The following is a 19,265-nucleotide window of genomic DNA, read 5'->3' as shown; positions in this document are numbered from 1 at the left end:
GATTCGTTTATATAAAATTTTGGACTTGATTATATACAGTTTGAAAACATTTTTTTTTATATATATTTCAAATATTTCACGAAAAAAATTTACCTATCAACGTTAAGGTGAAATTTAAGCGGTATTTATATGTACAGTGGGGTGAAAATCGAGATGTTTAAAAATTTTGGTTGAATGTTCACGAGTCTGCCCTGTACCTTCAAACATTTACGTTACGTTCATTGATTGATCTTCAAAAAGACTCTTTAAAATTACCTTTTGCTATAAAACTCCTAGTACTTCTACCAAAACTCGTGGTTTATTTCAATTTGCTTGAGAGTTATTCAACCGCCTCCCCGCGTAAAAAAATACCAGTGCAATACCACATTTCTCCCTCAGCTCACATTTCTGAGGGAGTATAAGTTCCCTCAGAGCATATTACGGTAATTAGTGCTTGTGATGGAGCTTAGCGCTTATGAAGGAAATTGGTGCCGCACCTTATCACGATTCTTACGTGGATTTTAGGTGTTGGGTAACGGGGAGTTCACCGGACAGTACAATCGGCAGGGTTACCATATCTACTCTGTATTTATACAGATTTTTCAGACTTTCTGAAACCGAGTCCCGATCGGGCAGTCGTTGGGTATAGACGCATTTTAGTTTACTCCGCGTTTGGTTTTTGACGTAGAACTACGTCTTTCATTAAGGGTGCCAAATCAGGAAACAGGTCACGTTTTTATGAAATAAAGTTAACGTTAATAACTATTTTTGTCGAGAACGGATTCTGGAGATTTACATACCAAACAAATCGAAAATTCCCTAAGATTTGTTTGATATACTATACATTACAATCCCCTAGTTTGTATATTATTGAAATTAATGAAAATTAAAAGCATTCCCATTTCCTCATACATTTGTTCTGTCCATTTGTGTGCTTTCCCGAACAGAGCTGTCAATAACGAGCAACTTATCGACGAGCAACGAAGGGGAAATCGTAAGATGTAAAGTCTCCGTGAACAAAGGAAAAGAAGAAGAATGAAGGGGAATATTTGCCTAAAGTATAAACAGTGGATTTCGCTGAGGCAAACTTTCATTCTTCGTGAGGAAATCGACTGAACAACATCATTGCTGGGCGAGCTGGACGGCGAGGGATCGAATGCCTTTCTCAAGGCAATGGGGGTGTAGAGTAATGTGATGGATAAAGTAATGTTTCCAAGCGCCTTTCTGGAGGTTAGAGACAAATAAACTGAAGAAGTTCAAAGTCTCAAGCAAGGAAGGAAGGCAAACTTTCAGTATCGTTCTGTATGCAATGCAATGAATATCGCTTGTTCTTCCTTCTTTTGCGTCATCACATGTCTTCGTTTCGGATTGAGCTGTGGACGCGAACAAATTACTCACTCGCTGATGTCTCTGGCATTGCAATCATTGCATCAAACTGACGCCATTGTCTTAAGGTTCTGAGCTACAAAATCATGCGGGGAATCATCAAGCTAGGCTATTGTCAGCAGGGCCTGACAATTTCACTTCAATTAGCACATCGTCACTCAATAATGTGTCTATCGCTTCTCAGAACAGAACCAGAACCATGCAGGCTAAAAATATATCTATTCTCTTTTCACGCACAATAAGAAAAATATCTCGTCTCTTTCGTACATATTCCTTTCATTTCACGTTGATTCCTTTCATTCTGCAAACCAAAGCGACGTTAGAAATCGTCACTTGGAAATTAATTTGAAGCATCCATGTATTCTGGCAGTTTGTATAGAAAGGAATGTTTCCTTGTTGCATTCGAAACTTATTCACTGAAACTAATGAAAACGGTGCAGTGAGGGTTGTGTAGTATGCCTGCAGGAGTAATTATTTACCGGCGCTAGTTGTCAGTGTGAAATTAGTGATGAAACGGATAGTGGTTTGGTCGGATACTGGATACCGGTCAGCTTCGAGTCCGGATAGCCGAGTATTCGACAGCCCGATGTTTGTGTTTGTGCTTGTTTGTGTGCGTGCACGTGTATTTGTGTGGGTGTTTGTGTATGTTCGCGCGTTTTTTGGGTGTTTGTGTGCGTGTGTGCGTGTGCGTTTGGGCGTGTTTTTTTTTGCTTGCATGCAGGTGTGCGCTTTTTTTATGCGCGGGCATGTGTAGGTGTGTTGGCGCGCATTTGTGCGTGTTTCTGTGCGCGTGTGTACGTGCGTTTGCGCGTGTTTTTTTCTTGCTTGTGTGCAGGTGTGCGCGTTTTTTTGTGCATGGGCATGTGTGGGTGTGTGTGCGTACGTGTACACGTGTTTGTGTGCGTGTGTGCACGTGCGTGCTAGATTCTTTCCGTGCGTGTGCACGTTTGTGCGCGTGTATGTGCTTGTGTGTGTGCGTTTGTGCGCACCTGTGCGTCCATTTGTATGTTTGTGTGCGCTCGCGTTTTTATGCACATGTTTGTGCATGTTTGCGCGTGTGTGTGCGTGTTCGTGCACCCAATGGTATGTGCGTGCGCGTGCTTCCGGCGTTGTGTATGCGCTCGCAATTCTGCGTGGGCACGCTGAAAGCGCAGACCTTGTCGAAAATCGCGTAATTTCGAGCAAATCGTGTAAAAAAATCGCGTAATTTTGAGCGAATAGCGTAAAAAATATCACGCAAAAAAACGCATAAAAAAAATCCAGCGTACTTGCAAATAACATGCTTCTTCGTAACATGGAATACACGTTTGATACAGGAAATATAATAAAATGAAGACAGCTCAAATCGGACTATTCTTTTCACCCTTAGAGAGGGTGAAAAACTCGAGAAAGGAATAGTCCGATCTGTGCCGTCTTTCATTTTATTACATTTTCTGTAACAAACATGTATTCCAAATAACAGAGAAACATGTTATTTACAAGTGATTGAAGAATTTTGAACACGGTCCGCGACGATCCATTTTGGTAAAATAAAACTTACGTTTGAAAGCAGCAAGCATCCTCTAACATGCGAAATGAAAATAAATATAACCCTCTCAAGCAGTTTTAATCGTCAGTGAAAGCTTCTGCTTTTATACTTGTAAGAGAACGAAAGAGGAAAGGAACGAAACAAAAGAATCAATGTTACTGTATGCGTAGAGAATATTTCGTTTCCACTTCACCCCGATACACTGAAATTAATCCACCGAAAATGACTGTAGTGGAAGTGAGAGTTGTATGAATAAAATTCAATCACATTTATTAGCTTCGAAAATAACTAGCCCTGATTGTCAGCTCACCAAGAAAATAAATGTTCTGGAATTTTTTTGCTGAATCCGAACATAATTCAATATAATATTACGTTACCTCAAATCATCGTGTGTATTTGGGCCTGCCATTAGAATTTATGATTTCTATGTTCACAAGACGATGCAACCATCTCAAGGATTATAACATTGACCGAGTGAACTTCGAGCATTTTATATTATGTTCCGTAGCATGAGTTTGCTTCGTTGCTAATCAAATTTCAGAACTAATCAATTGCGAATTATCGTCGCTACCGCAGCATCAATTTTAAGAAGCTGCAGAAGCTGCGACATAATCCACACTTTGGTTGCGATTTGCTAGTGCTAAACCCAAATAATGTTAGTTCGTATGTGCGTGTATTGATGCTGTTGCCAACAAATATTGGAGGCGGTAGTGGAAATATCACCGCTCATTTGTGGTTGCTTTTCTTGGACCAAGCAAGTGATTTTTTCTGTTCGACCATTTGTCTGCCCCTAAAGTTGGGGTTCCACAGAGGCAATACTGATCGGCAAGGCGCAACGACTGTCGAGTAGAAGTCGACACTATTCGACACGCCAATCATGAAGGATGGTTAGTTTATCGCGCAGACTAAATGTCGGCCAAAAGTTGTCCCAGTGGAATCCCGCCGTAATGGAACTTCTATACCGTGCCCTCTGCCTTCACAACGTTGGTGTGTAATCTGGCTAAAAGCGACCTGAAGCGCAATACTTTGTGCATTATGAAATTGGCCACTACACGCCTTATGTTTCCTCGTGGCAGTTGCATTATTTCTGTGAGCGATTGTAATTAAGGCTATTTTTATTAGCTTGTAGTTAGTGTAAAATTGATCAAATAAGTTGGGGCAATGAATGCAGATCGTGTTGCTGAAGAATAAACATGTTCGAACCAAATTTCGACTTTACCTCCGCGTTACTGGTTTGGAATGTGAATCGATCATAACGGTTTCCATTATGGTGTCATCTTGTCAATCATAGAAATTAAATTAATTTGCAAAATGTGAATTGGTTATTACAGCTTGCATTAATCATTAAATTATGTTATTGATTGGAAAACCGACGTTATTGAATTTTTCTTTTCTCTCGTTTAATTACACCATCCCGTGCAATCCAAAACGGAAGCATGAAGTGTTCAACCCGTTTATTAACATTCCAGTTTCATTCCGACCGCATGCCCAGCGAACAATTGTAATGATGCGATGAAATAAATGAAAAACACGCAAAATGCTGCCGAATGCGTGCGTGCTGGAGAAAATTTGGTTTCACATGACGGTAGAAGAACTCTCTCCAGAAAGGATGACAGCTAAGCTAATCTAGACTGGCAATATTAACAGAAAGGGCTACTGTTGAGTAGAGCGCAAAACGGAGATAAGCGTGTGTATATTTAGTTCCTTCAAGCCATCGATATATGGATATTTGTGTGCGTACGTGCGTCTGTATATATTCATATATTCAGCCTTTTTCCAAGTAGTTAACATTGTTTGTTTTTTGTAATAGATGCATTGAACTGACGCTATGGTGAAGCAGGCGTTAAGGTAGTGCACCAAAAAATTATTCGGGGAATACCAAGCTATTCAATAAATTATATTAATTTATTAATTTATTTGAGCTCGCGTGCCAGTCACAAAACTAGGATTACATTTGCGCTAATCTTGATCATAACGAAGCAGTGCTACTTTTTTCGAGGTTGTTGAGATTAACAGATAGAGTTTATTTTGTTTATTCAGTCACTAAGAAAGTAAATGTCGTTCTGGAATTTTGTATGTAATTTGGTTTCGCATGCCAGTAGCAAAACTTTCTCCACTAAGGATGACAACTGCGCTTATCTCGGGCATGTATTGTTCTGCGAGCACAAGAATGAATCATCAAACAATTTCGTCAAATGATTCGACAATAAAAAAAAACATTTCAGGGCTACCAAACTGGTAGAATGATTATTTCAAAATTTTCGTAGCATTATAAAATAATATCCGCAGTTATAAACAAGCAACTTGAATCTAACCACAGCGTAGTTCTACGTCAATAATGCGGTCGTGTCTTGAACACAACCTCGTATATTTTTTTTCGTCGCGCAACATGGTTGAACGCGTTTCGGTTTTGTTCAACGTGTGAGGAAATTGTACAACATCGGTTGATTTCGCGGGTGTTTTTTTCGCTTTTTCGCCCAATAGCATTCATTTTTTGAGATTCGATTTTCCATTAATCATTGAAACAGTAGAAGCGCGAAGCAAGAAAAAAATTATCTTCAATTCCATATATCCATATGCGTATTTGTATGTATGTGCGGGAATCTCCATACACAGATCATCGAACCAAGGAATAGTGCTCGTGTTCTTTTTATAACCCTCTTCCAAGAGTCTACCGATTTACTCTCGTGAGAATTGCCGTGTAATGATCGTTGTGTGCGAAGTGAAATGGAAGATTTTTAGGAAGAATAGCAAGGATCATAAAAAGGGCATATACCTTCAGAACGTTCCGAAAGTGAAGTTGTGAAGTGCTTGAATCGATTGGAAACCACTTTCAATCCCCAGTGTGAAACATTTTAACAGGCTTCCAGATTCAAATTCATTCAATATGCGTGTTTGTGTTTTTTATGACATTGTAATAAAATATGTGTGTGGTGTTACTATCACTAGCAAGGGAGCTACATACAGCAGGTTAACTTGCTGTCATATGCGAGAGGCTGTTTTCTCTCTTTCTTGCGCTCATAAATTGGTATAGGGGAGGATGTTCCTGAATATATTTCCGAAGGCCATTAAATTAAATAAATTTGATACGTATGAAAATTCCGTCTTCCGGTTTCGATTGATTCAGTATGTTCCTGTACGTGCTTTTACGGGTGTTTGTTATCGTCCTTTTTTGTAATGTACATGCGATTTACAACTCTTGATTCAAAACTTGCTATTAGTGGTTTGTTTTGGATTTTTACAAATTTATAACCGTAGAGTATCTCAGAGTTTCCAATTTTCTTGGTCTAAAAATTTAAATTCTTTAATTTTTTATTTCTTTTATTTTAAATTCTTCGAATCGCTAATCCATTATTTCTTTATTTCTTTAATTATTTCTCTAAATCTTCAATGATTTTATTGCTTAATTCTTCAATTATTTCCGGCCGTTGCGCCCGGAGTTCGTTAAGAGTATAGGCGAAGAATAACGACATATATTTCCCATGTCTTATTGGTTTAACAGGAGTTCTCTAGGTTACCATCTCAGGTTTCCCAAAGATAACTCCCTGTTGACGCGATTTTATTATTGTAAAAAGTACATGCTATAAACAATAGAATATCCAATCCAATAAATTTTATAGGCTTTCCTTCTCAGGATACTTCTCAGGATACCTGGCAAGTTTCTGCATATAAGATTATCGGTATTTCGTTTCGTCGAATGGTGAATAGTTCGCGTTTACATAACCACATCACTGACCGCAGTGAATCCTGATTTTTCTTAACCATTCCCACTAACAACTATCCCTTCCATGATAAACGCTAGGGAACCACGCTATAGAGTCGACCCTTCTGGCCTTCGGGTGGCGAATATCATACTAACATTCCTTCCCTTCCCCTGGTGACTGTAAGGACGTGGCCGGCGTCGTTATTGACCATTTAAAGCTTGGATCACAGAAAATTGCACAACGAGAATGATTTGCTAGTCCCAAGCGTCATTCTATGTGTTCTTTGTGCAATTTGGTTGGTTCAGATTAATCACGGAGAGCAACTACGAATTGTACAGTCTACCCAAGCTCAAGCTCAAGCTCAAGATTTTTCAGACTTTCTGAAACCGAGAATCTGTAGATACAGATTACAGATTTTTTTGGTTTTTATACAGATTTACAGATTTTTCTCTTGATCTCAATAATATTTTTCCCAACTCACCAATTTTATTCATATATCATACGAAACAGTCTGAATGAGAGTCATTTTGGCATTCATATCTATATTGTAGTACCGCTTTCTTATTTTCAATCTAAGGCGAAAAGATGCAAAATTCTGCGTCATCCGCTAGCTTTACAATAAATACATAACACTGTTTATCTTCTTCCTACTAAAGCACAGTGAATACGACTTTTTAGGTGGATACTATCAACATCGTCAAATTCATAATAACTATGCCAATCAATGCTATTAAAGTTGAGATTATGTTTCAAGGTTGAACTTATAAATCCCTTTGCCGTCGTATTAAATTTCGACGTGTGTGGTACTGGATTTTTTGGACGCATGGTACCATTGGACGCATTTTTTTTACTTGATAAAGCAGTGATGTTTAGCTTTGTGAGATTATGAAGGATGAACAAGGTTCCTTTATTTTTTGTTGTTTATGCTTGTTTGTTTATATGCTTGAAATGTTTATGCTTGAAAAAATATTTGCCATAATTCTTCTTCGTGTGATATTTTTCGCATGTATCGCAAAAATAATTAGTCTTTCGCCTTTTATCTTTCTGTTTGAACATTCAGAGCAATGCTTCACATCTACAGTGCCGCAATACATGGAGTTTTCCATTAAGCGCCCTCAAGCATAGATGACAACTTTTGTTTATACTGAGTACCGTTATCTATTACTCATAGTAGCACCGTTTTGGTTCGTGAACAAGTTCACAAATTCGTTCAGAAAAAGAGTGAACTGATATATTGTTGCATAAATAATGATGATGATGATGACCCACCTCATACCCCTACAAAGGTTTGAACTGGCCGATTTATCTAATAGATAATATTTATATTTAACCAAATTAAGATATCAGTATTATAAAACAAAACAGCGAACTGACTCTGTTGCAGGCATGAATTTCTATTAATCGAACATCATAAATAGGCAAAAACTTTAAAAGAAAAACAATGGTCCTATCCTTATCGACATTATCATAATGATAATCCCAACTTCAGACCCAAAGTTTTTTTAAGGCATGTCAAGAAAATTTCCAACCCGGGAAGATCCTTGACAGATTGGGAATCGAACCCAATATCTAAAAGTGTCTACTTAGAACATGATAGAGATCTGCCACATTCACAAATACTCGATATAACCATCTTATGATAAGATAGTTTACGACAATTCTGAATGAGCTATCCCCATTCCAGTTTCCACTTCAGACCCACATAAAAATTTCATTATATATCAGTGTTCTGCCAGTGTTCCATTAACATAGTCCAGGCCGACCAAACGCGCGCGAGGCTCAAACTCTCGTAGACAACGCTTATTACTTTTTTTTTTTACAATATACATAAACAAAACAAAAAAAAAATCATCATCATCAGTACGAACATGGTAGTTTAACCTGTAAATAAATTTTATTAATTTTTATCAATTGCAAACATAAATGAATGATTTAGGAAAAATTATAAAACCTGTTTACAAAACAGATTTTACGTGTGAAATACACATTTTCTTGAACTCTGCCATTGTTGCCGCACGTTTAATTTCTCTGGGCATCGAATTGAAGAAATTTATACCTTTATATATATAATATTTGTGTACTTCCTATTTGTGTACTTCTTTGCTGTGGTGGCTAAAGCAGACAAACGCCCGCAAAGGGTTGATACAGATTTCCATACAGATTTTCTGAGAAAAAAACACAGATAAAAAGATTTTTTGAGACCAAAAACACAGATTTTATTATGGCAACCCTGATAACCGGACGGGGTTTTTACGGGCAGCGATTCGTAAAGACATTCATTGTCTACTTTGCTCTGGACGGTACTGCACGTGCATCGGCAGTAGCGTGTACAAATCACAAGGAAATCTTCTAGCAACAGCAGATGACCTCATTCGTGAGGAAAACCGAACTATAGCTACCAGTAAACAACGAAATTGCAGGAAAAAAACAACAGGTTTACGGAATCAAGCAACACTCAACTTTTTCCGTTTTACGCAAGGATAGTCCCATTTGATATCTATCGTTAGGTGACATGGTTTTTTACGCGGATTTTCCAATTAACGCGGTTTTTTTCTACGCGGATTTTCCAATTAACCCCGTTTTTTTACGCAGTTTTTTTTTACGAGATACGTATCACCCGCGTAAAAAAACCTGGGTGTATTGATAATATAAGATTCAAGAGAAATCCGTCTGTCCGTCTGTCCGTCTGTCCGTCTGTCCGTCTGTCCGTCTGTCCGTCTGTCCGTCCGTCTGTCCATCTGTCCGTCTGTCCGTCTGTCCGTCTGTCCGTCTGTCCGTCTGTCCGTCTGTCCGTCCGTCTGTCCGTCTGTCCGTCCGTCTGTCCGTCTGTCCGTCCGTCTGTCCGTCTGTCCGTCCGTCTGTCAGTTTGTCCGTCTGTCCGTCCGTCCTTATTATCTTAATCTGATTCTAATGGACTCGAAACTACTGAACCGATCGACATGAAAATTAGAATGTAGGGGTTTTTGGGATCGGGGAAGGTTCTCATGACAGTTCGAAAACATTCCCTTCTCTCTAAGGGGGGCCGCCATACAAATGAAACACAACTTTCTGCATTACTCGAGAATTAATCAAGCAAATGGAGCCAAATTTGGCATGTGCAGGTTTTAGGATGCACTAAATGTGTCTATGGTGGTTAGACACTCCTCACCCCTCTCTTAACACTCCTATACTCGCGCATTTGTCTGTCAGATCAATAATTCGTTCATTTCCCAGAAAATATCAACACTATGACTTTGCGATTCTCTCTAGCTTCGTTATTCGTCGTTCGTCATCGTTTAGCGTATCGCATGTGTTGGTACAAAGGGGACGTGTGTCACTTTTTTAACACTTTCGATCTGACACACCGACGCGAGTATAGGAGTAACTTTTTTGGACAAGTGCCTTCATCATATTCTAGAATATTGTTGAATGAAATGTATAAATGATTGTTAGTGGCGTGGAATATTTATTGAATATAATGCATAAGATCATTACCGGACTATTTTTATTTGATTTCAGTCCCTTTTGTAACTGGATTGAACGGATCCATATATGAACTATTCGTCGATATATTCGTCGCTGGATTCATATATTCAAAAGCAAAATATAAATGTTTGACTTTCGTATAGTTATTCGTTATATATAATGCTCGTACATATACAAACACTTGTGAAAGAATTTCACTTGTGAAAAAAGTGTAAGCAGTAAACTGTAAACTAATCGGTAGCTTATGGTATTTTTTAACAGCTACAGTTTCGGGGATTTTTTTTTTACAATGAAAACAAGAAAAAGAAAAGGAAGTTCCTAGATATCCTTCTATATCATCTTTTTATGCCCCATCTAAAAAAAGGCATTAATTCTTAGTTTACCAAGAAAACAGAGACAAAGAATATTAGAAATATGCTAACTTTATATTCCAGAACCTTTATCATCTGGTAATTATCTAGAAGGTCGTTAAGGTTTTAGGATGCACTAAATGTTTCTATGGTGATTAGACACTCCTCACCCCTCTCTTAAGGGGGGCTGCCATACAAATGAAACACAAATGTCTGCATTGCTCGAGAATTAACCAAGCAAATGAAACCAAATTTGGCATGTGTATTGTATTGTGAAAAGTGGATCAACGACAGCAATCCTAAATGCAAAAAAAACCATTGGTAGGAACAGAATTTGATGGTCATTCTGCATTCAAATTGAATAAGGTTACATTTGGTAACATTTGATGTGATCAGCAAGGGGTGCTGTACTACGAGCTGCTCAAAACGAACGAAACTGTTACAATCGATGTCTACATACGTCAATTGAACAGATTGAATAATGAGTTGATATAAAAAAAGAACAGGAATTACGAGTAACAAGCGCAAAGTTATTCTTCTTCACGACAGCACTCGACCACACTTGAAATCCCGTCAAAGAAATACTGACGTTGCTAGAATGAAAACTCTTCATCACCTTGCGGCTTTATCAGGCATACCGCCTTCTGATTACTACCTGTTCGCATCGATCCAACACGACTTGAGAGGTGCACGCTCCTGAAATGTTGTATGATTACTATATTGGGTTAACTGGGGATCTCAATAAGTATCGAAGAAATTTATGAGGTTCTAATTGAGAATAGAATATATATCCGAGCAATAAAATAAATATCCAATGAGATTTTTAGATACGGGAATGGGATGGCATTGAACACCAAAAAATTACAATGACAATGATATCAAGCCATTTGATGAAGTCCCAAACGTAACCTCTATGTATTATTCCATCGAGCTGCTGTTGCAGTCGGCTTCATTCAGTGAAGTATTTCAACATGCCCTGCACTTCCCTCGGAGATAACTATGCATGAAGTTCGCATAAAATCCCGTAATTACAAGATGACGTAAAGTTTGATAGCTCCTATACTATACGCAAAGCACGTAACATCTTCAGTGATCATGCCGCTCCGATGAGCAATCTAATAATAGCATTAGGCGCGAACCACGAGTAACAATATCTCTGTTTTGAACTAACCAGATAGCCTCAACTCATGGAACCAAAATACACACGAGAGAAGGCGCGAATGATAACGATCTCCCTCTCCCCAATTGCGTACCGATTTGGGTGGCTGATATTAGCGTGCTTTCCTCTCCATGTTTGCATCCAAGAAAAAGCGGTAGTAAAGGAGAAATCCACTGCAAAGACGGACGCGAGAAAGCAAAAGCAAAAGCATGACACAAATCAAGCAGACCGTAGCACAAAATATGATTAAACAATAATTAGTTCATTCATGAAAGAAGAGCGCAAGAAGAAATGGGTGGTATACGAAATAGGAATTGAAGTTCATGGTACAAAACACGAATACTCAGAATCTCGAAATACTCTGCGAATCAAAACTACCATAACCATATGGAAATTTGCTCTTTACTCACAAAAAAAGATGTATCGAAATAAAATCATAGAAAGGCTTAAAATTCATCGAAATTACGCTATTCGCCCTTTTCCAGATGATTTTTGGAACATGAAAATCTTTGTGCGATAATTACACAAATAAAAATGCCTCATTTATGTGTTTACGTCATGTGCGATTGAAGCAAATCTGAACTTATCCAACAGATTTCAATCATCATTATCAACAGCTTTCGATAGATGATTTATCCGATTGAAAGCCGGAACATTGTTGCAAATGAAATTCGACTGATCAATCAATCTCTCAACATGGCTCAACAAGGCAGACAATCGGATATCCCCGTCCGGGATATCTTAGGTAGCCGTGATCCTGATCTTCTGCTTCATCTATACCTGTTCCTCAGAAACGCCGATGTCAACGTTTAATGATGTTTCCTTCGTTGTGTCCCTGTTTCATATCCCTCATATCCGATCTATAAACTTTTACTTAGTCGCGGCAATACATACACACACTCTTTACAGATACACGGGCCAAAGGTTGTGCAGTCCACTGATCATTCAACAAGAGCCAAAGGTTGTACCGCTCATGACAACTCTACACGAGCTGATGTTTGCGCCGGCTAGTGACCATTCTATCCTGGATTCCTCGAGTCGAGAAAGACGCACCACGCTAGATATGGGGTACAGACTAGGGGGCGTTGCTGATTAATGGTCAGCTGCATCCCAAAAGGAAGTATCCCGTGTCGGGCACAGGTACAGAGCATTGGAGACAGCAACATCACAATTACGAAAACACTTGTAATACTAACCTCGAGCCAACCGCGAGTAATCGGTTACATATTACTAACATAGTTATAAGGCAAACATTGTCGAAATATTGAACTCCCGGCCCCGTCAGGTTGACGCCATATGAGCCTTAATAAAAATATATATTTTGGATAAAAAAAAAAAACACATGGCTGATGGTTAGATAGTGAGACGAGGAATGTTACTGAGCTGTAGGAAAAGTATTTGGATTGCGACTTTTTCATTCCCATCTTTTAATAATTCTCGGGTAGAGTTGAGACTCACACTAACTATTCGATTATTCACTAGATGGTTTCCTCTTTCGTTTTGGGGCCTTGAGTACCCACAGTTTTATTTTTTTTCTGGAGGATTAATACTTTTTTTTGAAAAAGATTATTGAGAACATGTTACTGAGAGTATTACCCATCGTTGACTACTACTATTGCCCAACTTTTCCGTCTAAATTATAAACGTTGTATTTCAAGAATGCTCATAGTATGCTCATCGGTGCGCTTCTTTCGCATACTACACGTATGCACAAATCTCTTGAATCATAGCAAGAACTTTCCCATGGTGCTGGTGAACTTATTAAAATATTTCGGCCACCTGTATGAACTTTTAGAACAATCTAGCTCACCTGTAGTATATGTCGAACCACGTTGAACTCAAACATCGATACATGCGTACGGGATACATGAGAGAGAACCCAATTTATTTTGAGGGGAGTAACTTCAAACTGCAATGAAGTCCATTTGACGGGGAAGAACGAAATAGTCGATAGTCGAGTAGTAGAGGGAGATAACGACCGACTGACTATTGAGTCATATTGACGGAGAAACTGCATTAAAAACCCAATTGAATAAGAAGGGGAATTTCTTCATAGTCCGCTGACTATCGTCAGTTGAATATGACTATGCCGATCCCTGTTCCATATTACGTAATTTTGATGGATGTCAATTGACCGCCGAATCAATGTACAGGGTCTTTCAAATTAAACGCTCACGCTGCCATACAAATGAAACACAATTTTCTGCATTACTCGAGAATAAATCAAGCCAATGGAACCAAATAATATGTTGAGGTTTTAGGATGCAATAAATGTTTCTACGGTGGTTAGATACTCCTCCCCAATCTCTAAGGGGGGCTACCATACAAAAGAAACGCAAATTTCGGCATTACTCGAGAGTTACTAAAGCACATGAAACTAAATTAGGCATATAGAGGTTTTAGGATGCAATAAATGTTTTACGGTGGTGAGACACTCCACCCCCTCTCTAAGGGGGGTCTGCTATACAAACAAATAACTAACTAATAAACTGCATAACTCGAGAATTATTTGTATGGCAAATTTCTGCATAACTGGAGAATTATTTGTATGGCAAATTTCTGGTGCAATAAATGATTCTATGGTGGTTAGATACTCCTCGTCCTCTCTTAGGGGGGCTGCAATACAAATGAAACACAAATTTCTGCATTACTCGAGAGTTAATCAGGCAAATGAAACCAAATTTGGCATTTGGAGGTTTTAGGGTGCAATAAATGATTCTATGGTGGTTAGATACTCTTCTCCCTCTCTCAAGGGGGCTGCCGTACAAATGAAACACAAACTTCTGCATTACTCGAGAACTAATCAAGCAAATGGAGTCAAATTTGGGATGTGAGGGTTTTTGGGTATGAGAAATGTTTCTATGATGGTATGACACCCCTCCCTCCTCTGGAATGGAGAGGGGATCCTATACATATTTCAACAAAACATAACAATTGAAAATTTTCGGAAAACTCTGTAGGAAAGTGGGAAAATTCAAAAAATTGAGTTCGCGTGTGTTTTACAATTACATATTGACGTTGACGGCGTTGTTAGTTCATTTGATTTTTGCGCTAACGAACTTGATCTTCGTTCGAAAGTGGAAATGGATTTCATAGTGATGAAACGCACTCCTATATCGTCTTCTATCTATATAAATAAAAATGGATCACCGAATGTGTTGATGAAAGCAAAACTCGAGAAAGGAATTGTCCGATTTAATGCTATCTCTATTCTATCATATTTTTTGTATCGAACATTTATTCCATTTAACGGAGAAACATGTTATTTGCAAGTGGTTGAAAAATCTTGAACGAGAATTGTGTCTGAAAATAATCTGTTAGTACTAGGACTTTTATAGTGAAGGTAATTTTAAAGGGTAGATTAGATGATACATCAATGAACAGTTCTGCGATTGGACCAATGAACGTGCGCTTAGTAAGAAAACGTGCGAGATATAAAGCATGGTAAAAATTTGTTCAATGTTCTATATGCGAAAACAGTATTGGTTCGAGGCTATTGCTCAGTGCTTACTCGCTTTTCGGATAGGCCTCTCTGTCAAAAATCTACATGGATGGAAAACACACAAATATTTTAAAAGCATTTCCTTCTATACGAAACATTTCCCGTCAACTGTTATAATTTAATTTATTCATTGTAAAAATAAATTGTAAGAAAATTAATAAATAAAAGGTGCTATCTGTTTTCAGAAAAATAGGTTTTCATTCCTAAAAAAATATGATCGGTCCTCAAGGACCGTCACTGGGTTTATTGTTAGGAGAGCTCTGATCACTGGATCTTCCAGTTACAAAGAATGAAAATAAAAAATAAATGGCTTCGTTTCCGGATGTATTACAAAATGTGATGGCTTTACAGTAGAAAATCTGACTATTTTCTATTAATACAATATATATCTTTAGGAGACAATGATATTAAGCAAGCGCTCTTGATGCGCTTGATTTGTTTCTCGCGTTCATTTACACAGTTCTTCTACACAAAATGGCATATCTATTCTTGAAAGGGAAGAATAAAAAATTAGCTAAATTCATGAAAGAACCTTCAACACTGGAATAACATATACATATATAAAATTATGAAGACTACTGATTCTTGATCCATAACAGATAAATATCGTTGCCGGTTAACATATTTCCTCCGATTGCATGATTAGTTATTTGCTATATTCCTCATTTCGCTCTGATTGTTTAACCCACAAACTCCTCTGCATGTGTTTCGCTATCTCGGATTGACGCAACGCGTGACCAGGTGTGGTGTGCTGATCGGTCAGAAACGCATCGTCTGAGGTATGATGGTAAACATGCACACTTGTATTAACGTGGAAGCTTATGGGTTTCGCATGCTGTCATGCTACTTTGCCGCTAGCATACTCGACCGACGTATATCGCAATGCTGGGGCCCTGTAACGCGTGCAGAATGTCTGTATCACACGCGACTGACCAATACGTTTTCAAGTGTAATTTCTACCGAGACAGGCGCCTTATAGGCTTCACTATATCTGTACCCGGTTTGATCTTCGCCACGGCGTAGTTGTCTTGGTGCGCTACGAGGAGAAAATTGAGTCAGCCTATGTAGCCTAACCATACGGTGGAAAATCAGCCTCCAACGAGGATCGAGGGGAGGGAAAACCGCGATTGTTACACGAAGCCTCTAACGCAGTCAATGTATTTTCGGGGCGCCTGAGATGCTTACATTTTGCTTGCTTTCTGTGCAACCACAGCATTCTCTCTCACTCTGGCCTGCTCGCGGATCGTTGCGATCGCGTATATAGTGGTGTGTACTTTAAATATTACCACCAGTTCCATGCTCAGCATCGTTCAGTTCAGTTTAAGTGGCCTACCAGTGCATACCCAGTTTCAAACGATCAACAACATCAACTTATTTTTTCCACATTTACTGCCAAGCGAACCAGTTTGGACCATCTCCAAATTCCAGCCGAACGCATCAGTACTGTGATATATCTGCGATCAACAACAGCGTCTTGGAGTAGTTCCAAAGGGACCCAGCCTTCCTAGTGAAACAATCGTGATATTTTCTGTTACCTACCAAACCACCAAACCAAATCAAGGTACGGTTTTCAAAGGAGTGTGTTCTAGTGTTTAATCGAATAGACCAAGCAGGAAAAAAATGTGTGCATCCAAACACAACACAGTGGGTAGCGGATTAAGTTTTCACCAGCAGAAGCTTGTTGCATAAGTTGTTTTTCGTCGTCAGTGAACGCTGAACTCTAGCGGGGAAACTAGTTTTTCCTTTCCGCAAATTAAATAAGTCTCTGGAACCGGTTCTCAACGGCGCGCGCGTTTCCACTCTGCATGAGTTGCAAATCTCACGACTTTTTTCCTTTCAAAAAAAAAAAATTGTAAATCAGCGAATCGTTGCAACATTCGAGCGTGTGTGGGATTTTCCCTTTCCGTGATTCGAGTTCGTTGCTGTTTTACCCATATTACTGTCTCCAGCGCGAACGGCGACAGAGTGGGTGTCGTCGGTTGTGAAAAATAGGATCATGAAAAGGAACTAAAGAACTGGACGATATTTATAAGTGTTTAGAGTGTCGCCGTGAGCAGCCAGAAAGGATAGTTTTCCTAGCATAGATTTGAAAACTTATTTGGGGCGTAATTGCTCAGTTCCTGATTTAGTTGCGCTCATTTTTAAATGCAAACAATGAAATGTGAAACTTGATGCTAATCTGCTTCAAACCGATCATAAATATTGTAGTTTGTAAAAGTATATTGTCAATGATCATCCTTCAATAATTCTCTTCAGATACTTTCTAATTTTGTACTCGATATTTTAGTCTTCATTTTATTCTGATTTCAAAGTAGTTTGTCCGTATCCTTTTCCTGTTTTACCTGTTTTACAACATTTAAATATATATATATATATATATATATATATATATATATATATATATATATATATATATATATATATATAGAACTATCAATGAACCAGATAAGTTTCACAACACACATTTTCAAAAAGTTTCAAAATTAAACATTTCAACGACATAGTTCGCTAGTCTGAATACAAATCTATGAGATAATGTTACTATAGTTCATATATATTATAATCATACAACTGTAATGAATGTATAACTACTTCTAGCGTACGTTCCATTTATGACATGTGAACTCTTCAAGAAAGCTCCGTTGGATGAGAAGATAATTAGTCTATTATGAGAGAGTGAGACAATAATACTATTTCAAGATGTTATTTTTATTTGGGGTAATCGAGATGAAAGCAAGTTGTGGAGAAAAATTTAACTTTAATCAAAGGAAACTATCGCTTCAAAACTTTCACTATGCAATCCTGACAATTATCTCACTTTTTCCCACCACAGTTCAGTTCACGTTCGATTTGTCCGTGTATTGCGAGCAGTCGAACGTATTTCGCCCCACGCGATGGCACCAACCATCCACAAAGAGGAGCATTTCTCCACCACGAATCTCAAGTGGAAGGTATGTCGGTTTGTTATCTTCTTAGCTACCATAACCAGGCATGGAGCTGACTACTTTCCCGCAAACCTCCACCAAACTAAACCCGGCACTAATCTTGCCAAGCCAGTCATCGCTAACCAATTAGTTCAACTCGCTTTCGCCGGATTGTTTCAACTGTTATTAACCCTTACAGGCCTCGATACGATAACATATCGCTAAAAGGAAAAGTAAGAAACAACAAGTACTAATGTGCTTCCTAACAACTAATCTCAGCTTCCACATCAAGCAAGTGGGACAACAAGTGCCCCCACACTAGTTGCCACAATCTAACCCCAATAAAATATTAATCCATCATCTGCCGATTATCGCCATAGCCACTGCCATCAACCGTCCATCGTATGATCGTATGTGGGAAACTCGATCATTCAGGTGATACAAACGTGGGCGCATCCTTTGAACATCTTCCCGGAAAGCGGAGGTGGTAATGCGGAATCATTATTATCACAATTTCATTTCTATTAGCAATTCTCAGTTACAAGAGATAACAGGGGATGGCGAAAAGGATGGCAGGGAATCGATTTCTCACTAACACTCAGGCATCTTTTGCGTCACAGTTCCGAGTTCCGAGAAGCTATACGAGATGTACGTGGCAACCTGAATCCCCGATGAATGGGGCCCTCTCACCCGAGTTTTCTTAGTTGGAGCCAACATATGTTTGATGCGTTCGCTGCATCGTGTGTTGTTATGGTTGTTATGGTCCAACTTTAATTTCGTGCCATTTCCCGAAAGCGCACTGCTGGTTTATTGCTCATTGTTTCGCTGCGCTTTCCCAATATGGCGGGGCTAGTGCTTTCGCCGTCGCAAAACTATGAACCGCATCAATGAGCTGTGAAATTAGTTAGATTGATTATTGAAAAATTCAGTTTATGTTAGGGAGAGGGGGATGAGAGAGGTGTTGCCTCGATAATTGACTGACGAGTGCAACTTGTTTCAGGTGGTTGCAAATTAGTTGGAATAGTTTATCGATTTATTGAGAGTCGAGGAACCGTTTTCAGTTCCCTTCGTGGCTGGCACTGCTTACATCGAACTTACTGCGACTAGAGACACTAACAAATTGGAAAACTGTCGAGTCATCTTTGTGAAGTTTCACCTGCACCCGCTAAAATGTTAAGCTCGCTGGAATGGACGACAATAATGTCTTAATTAACAGTTGTGAAATTGGTGAAAATCTATTTCATTAAAAACCCGTAAAATGTAGAGTT

At 38.7% G+C, this 19,265-nt stretch overlaps 2 protein-coding genes across 3 annotated transcripts in view; one reads left to right on the top strand and one right to left on the bottom strand.

Annotated features, from left to right (window-relative positions):
* The window catches only part of LOC129773126 (fructose-bisphosphate aldolase-like), a 609,238-nt gene that overhangs the window by 180,038 nt on the left and 409,935 nt on the right, over window positions 1–19,265 (bottom strand). The gene's annotated exons all lie outside the window — the stretch shown is intronic.
* The window catches only part of LOC129773128 (alpha-tocopherol transfer protein-like), a 34,174-nt gene continuing 31,264 nt past the window's right edge, over window positions 16,356–19,265 (top strand). Inside the window, exons 1-2 of one of the 2 annotated variants that reach the window (XM_055776694.1) lie at window positions 16,356–16,634; window positions 17,907–18,024. In XM_055776694.1, coding sequence (XP_055632669.1) covers window positions 17,968–18,024 — 57 coding nt within the window. In that variant the 5' untranslated portion in view covers window positions 16,356–16,634; window positions 17,907–17,967. The remainder of the gene's footprint in view (window positions 16,635–17,906; window positions 18,025–19,265) is intronic. The other variant, XM_055776695.1, reaches the window with a different exon arrangement.

The sequence above is a fragment of the Toxorhynchites rutilus genome, chromosome 3, assembly GCF_029784135.1.
Source record: "Toxorhynchites rutilus septentrionalis strain SRP chromosome 3, ASM2978413v1, whole genome shotgun sequence".
Classification (NCBI taxonomy): Eukaryota; Metazoa; Arthropoda; class Insecta; order Diptera; family Culicidae; genus Toxorhynchites; species Toxorhynchites rutilus.
Note: the sequence above shows the minus strand (reverse complement) of the source record. Positions and strands in the feature narration are given on the sequence as shown.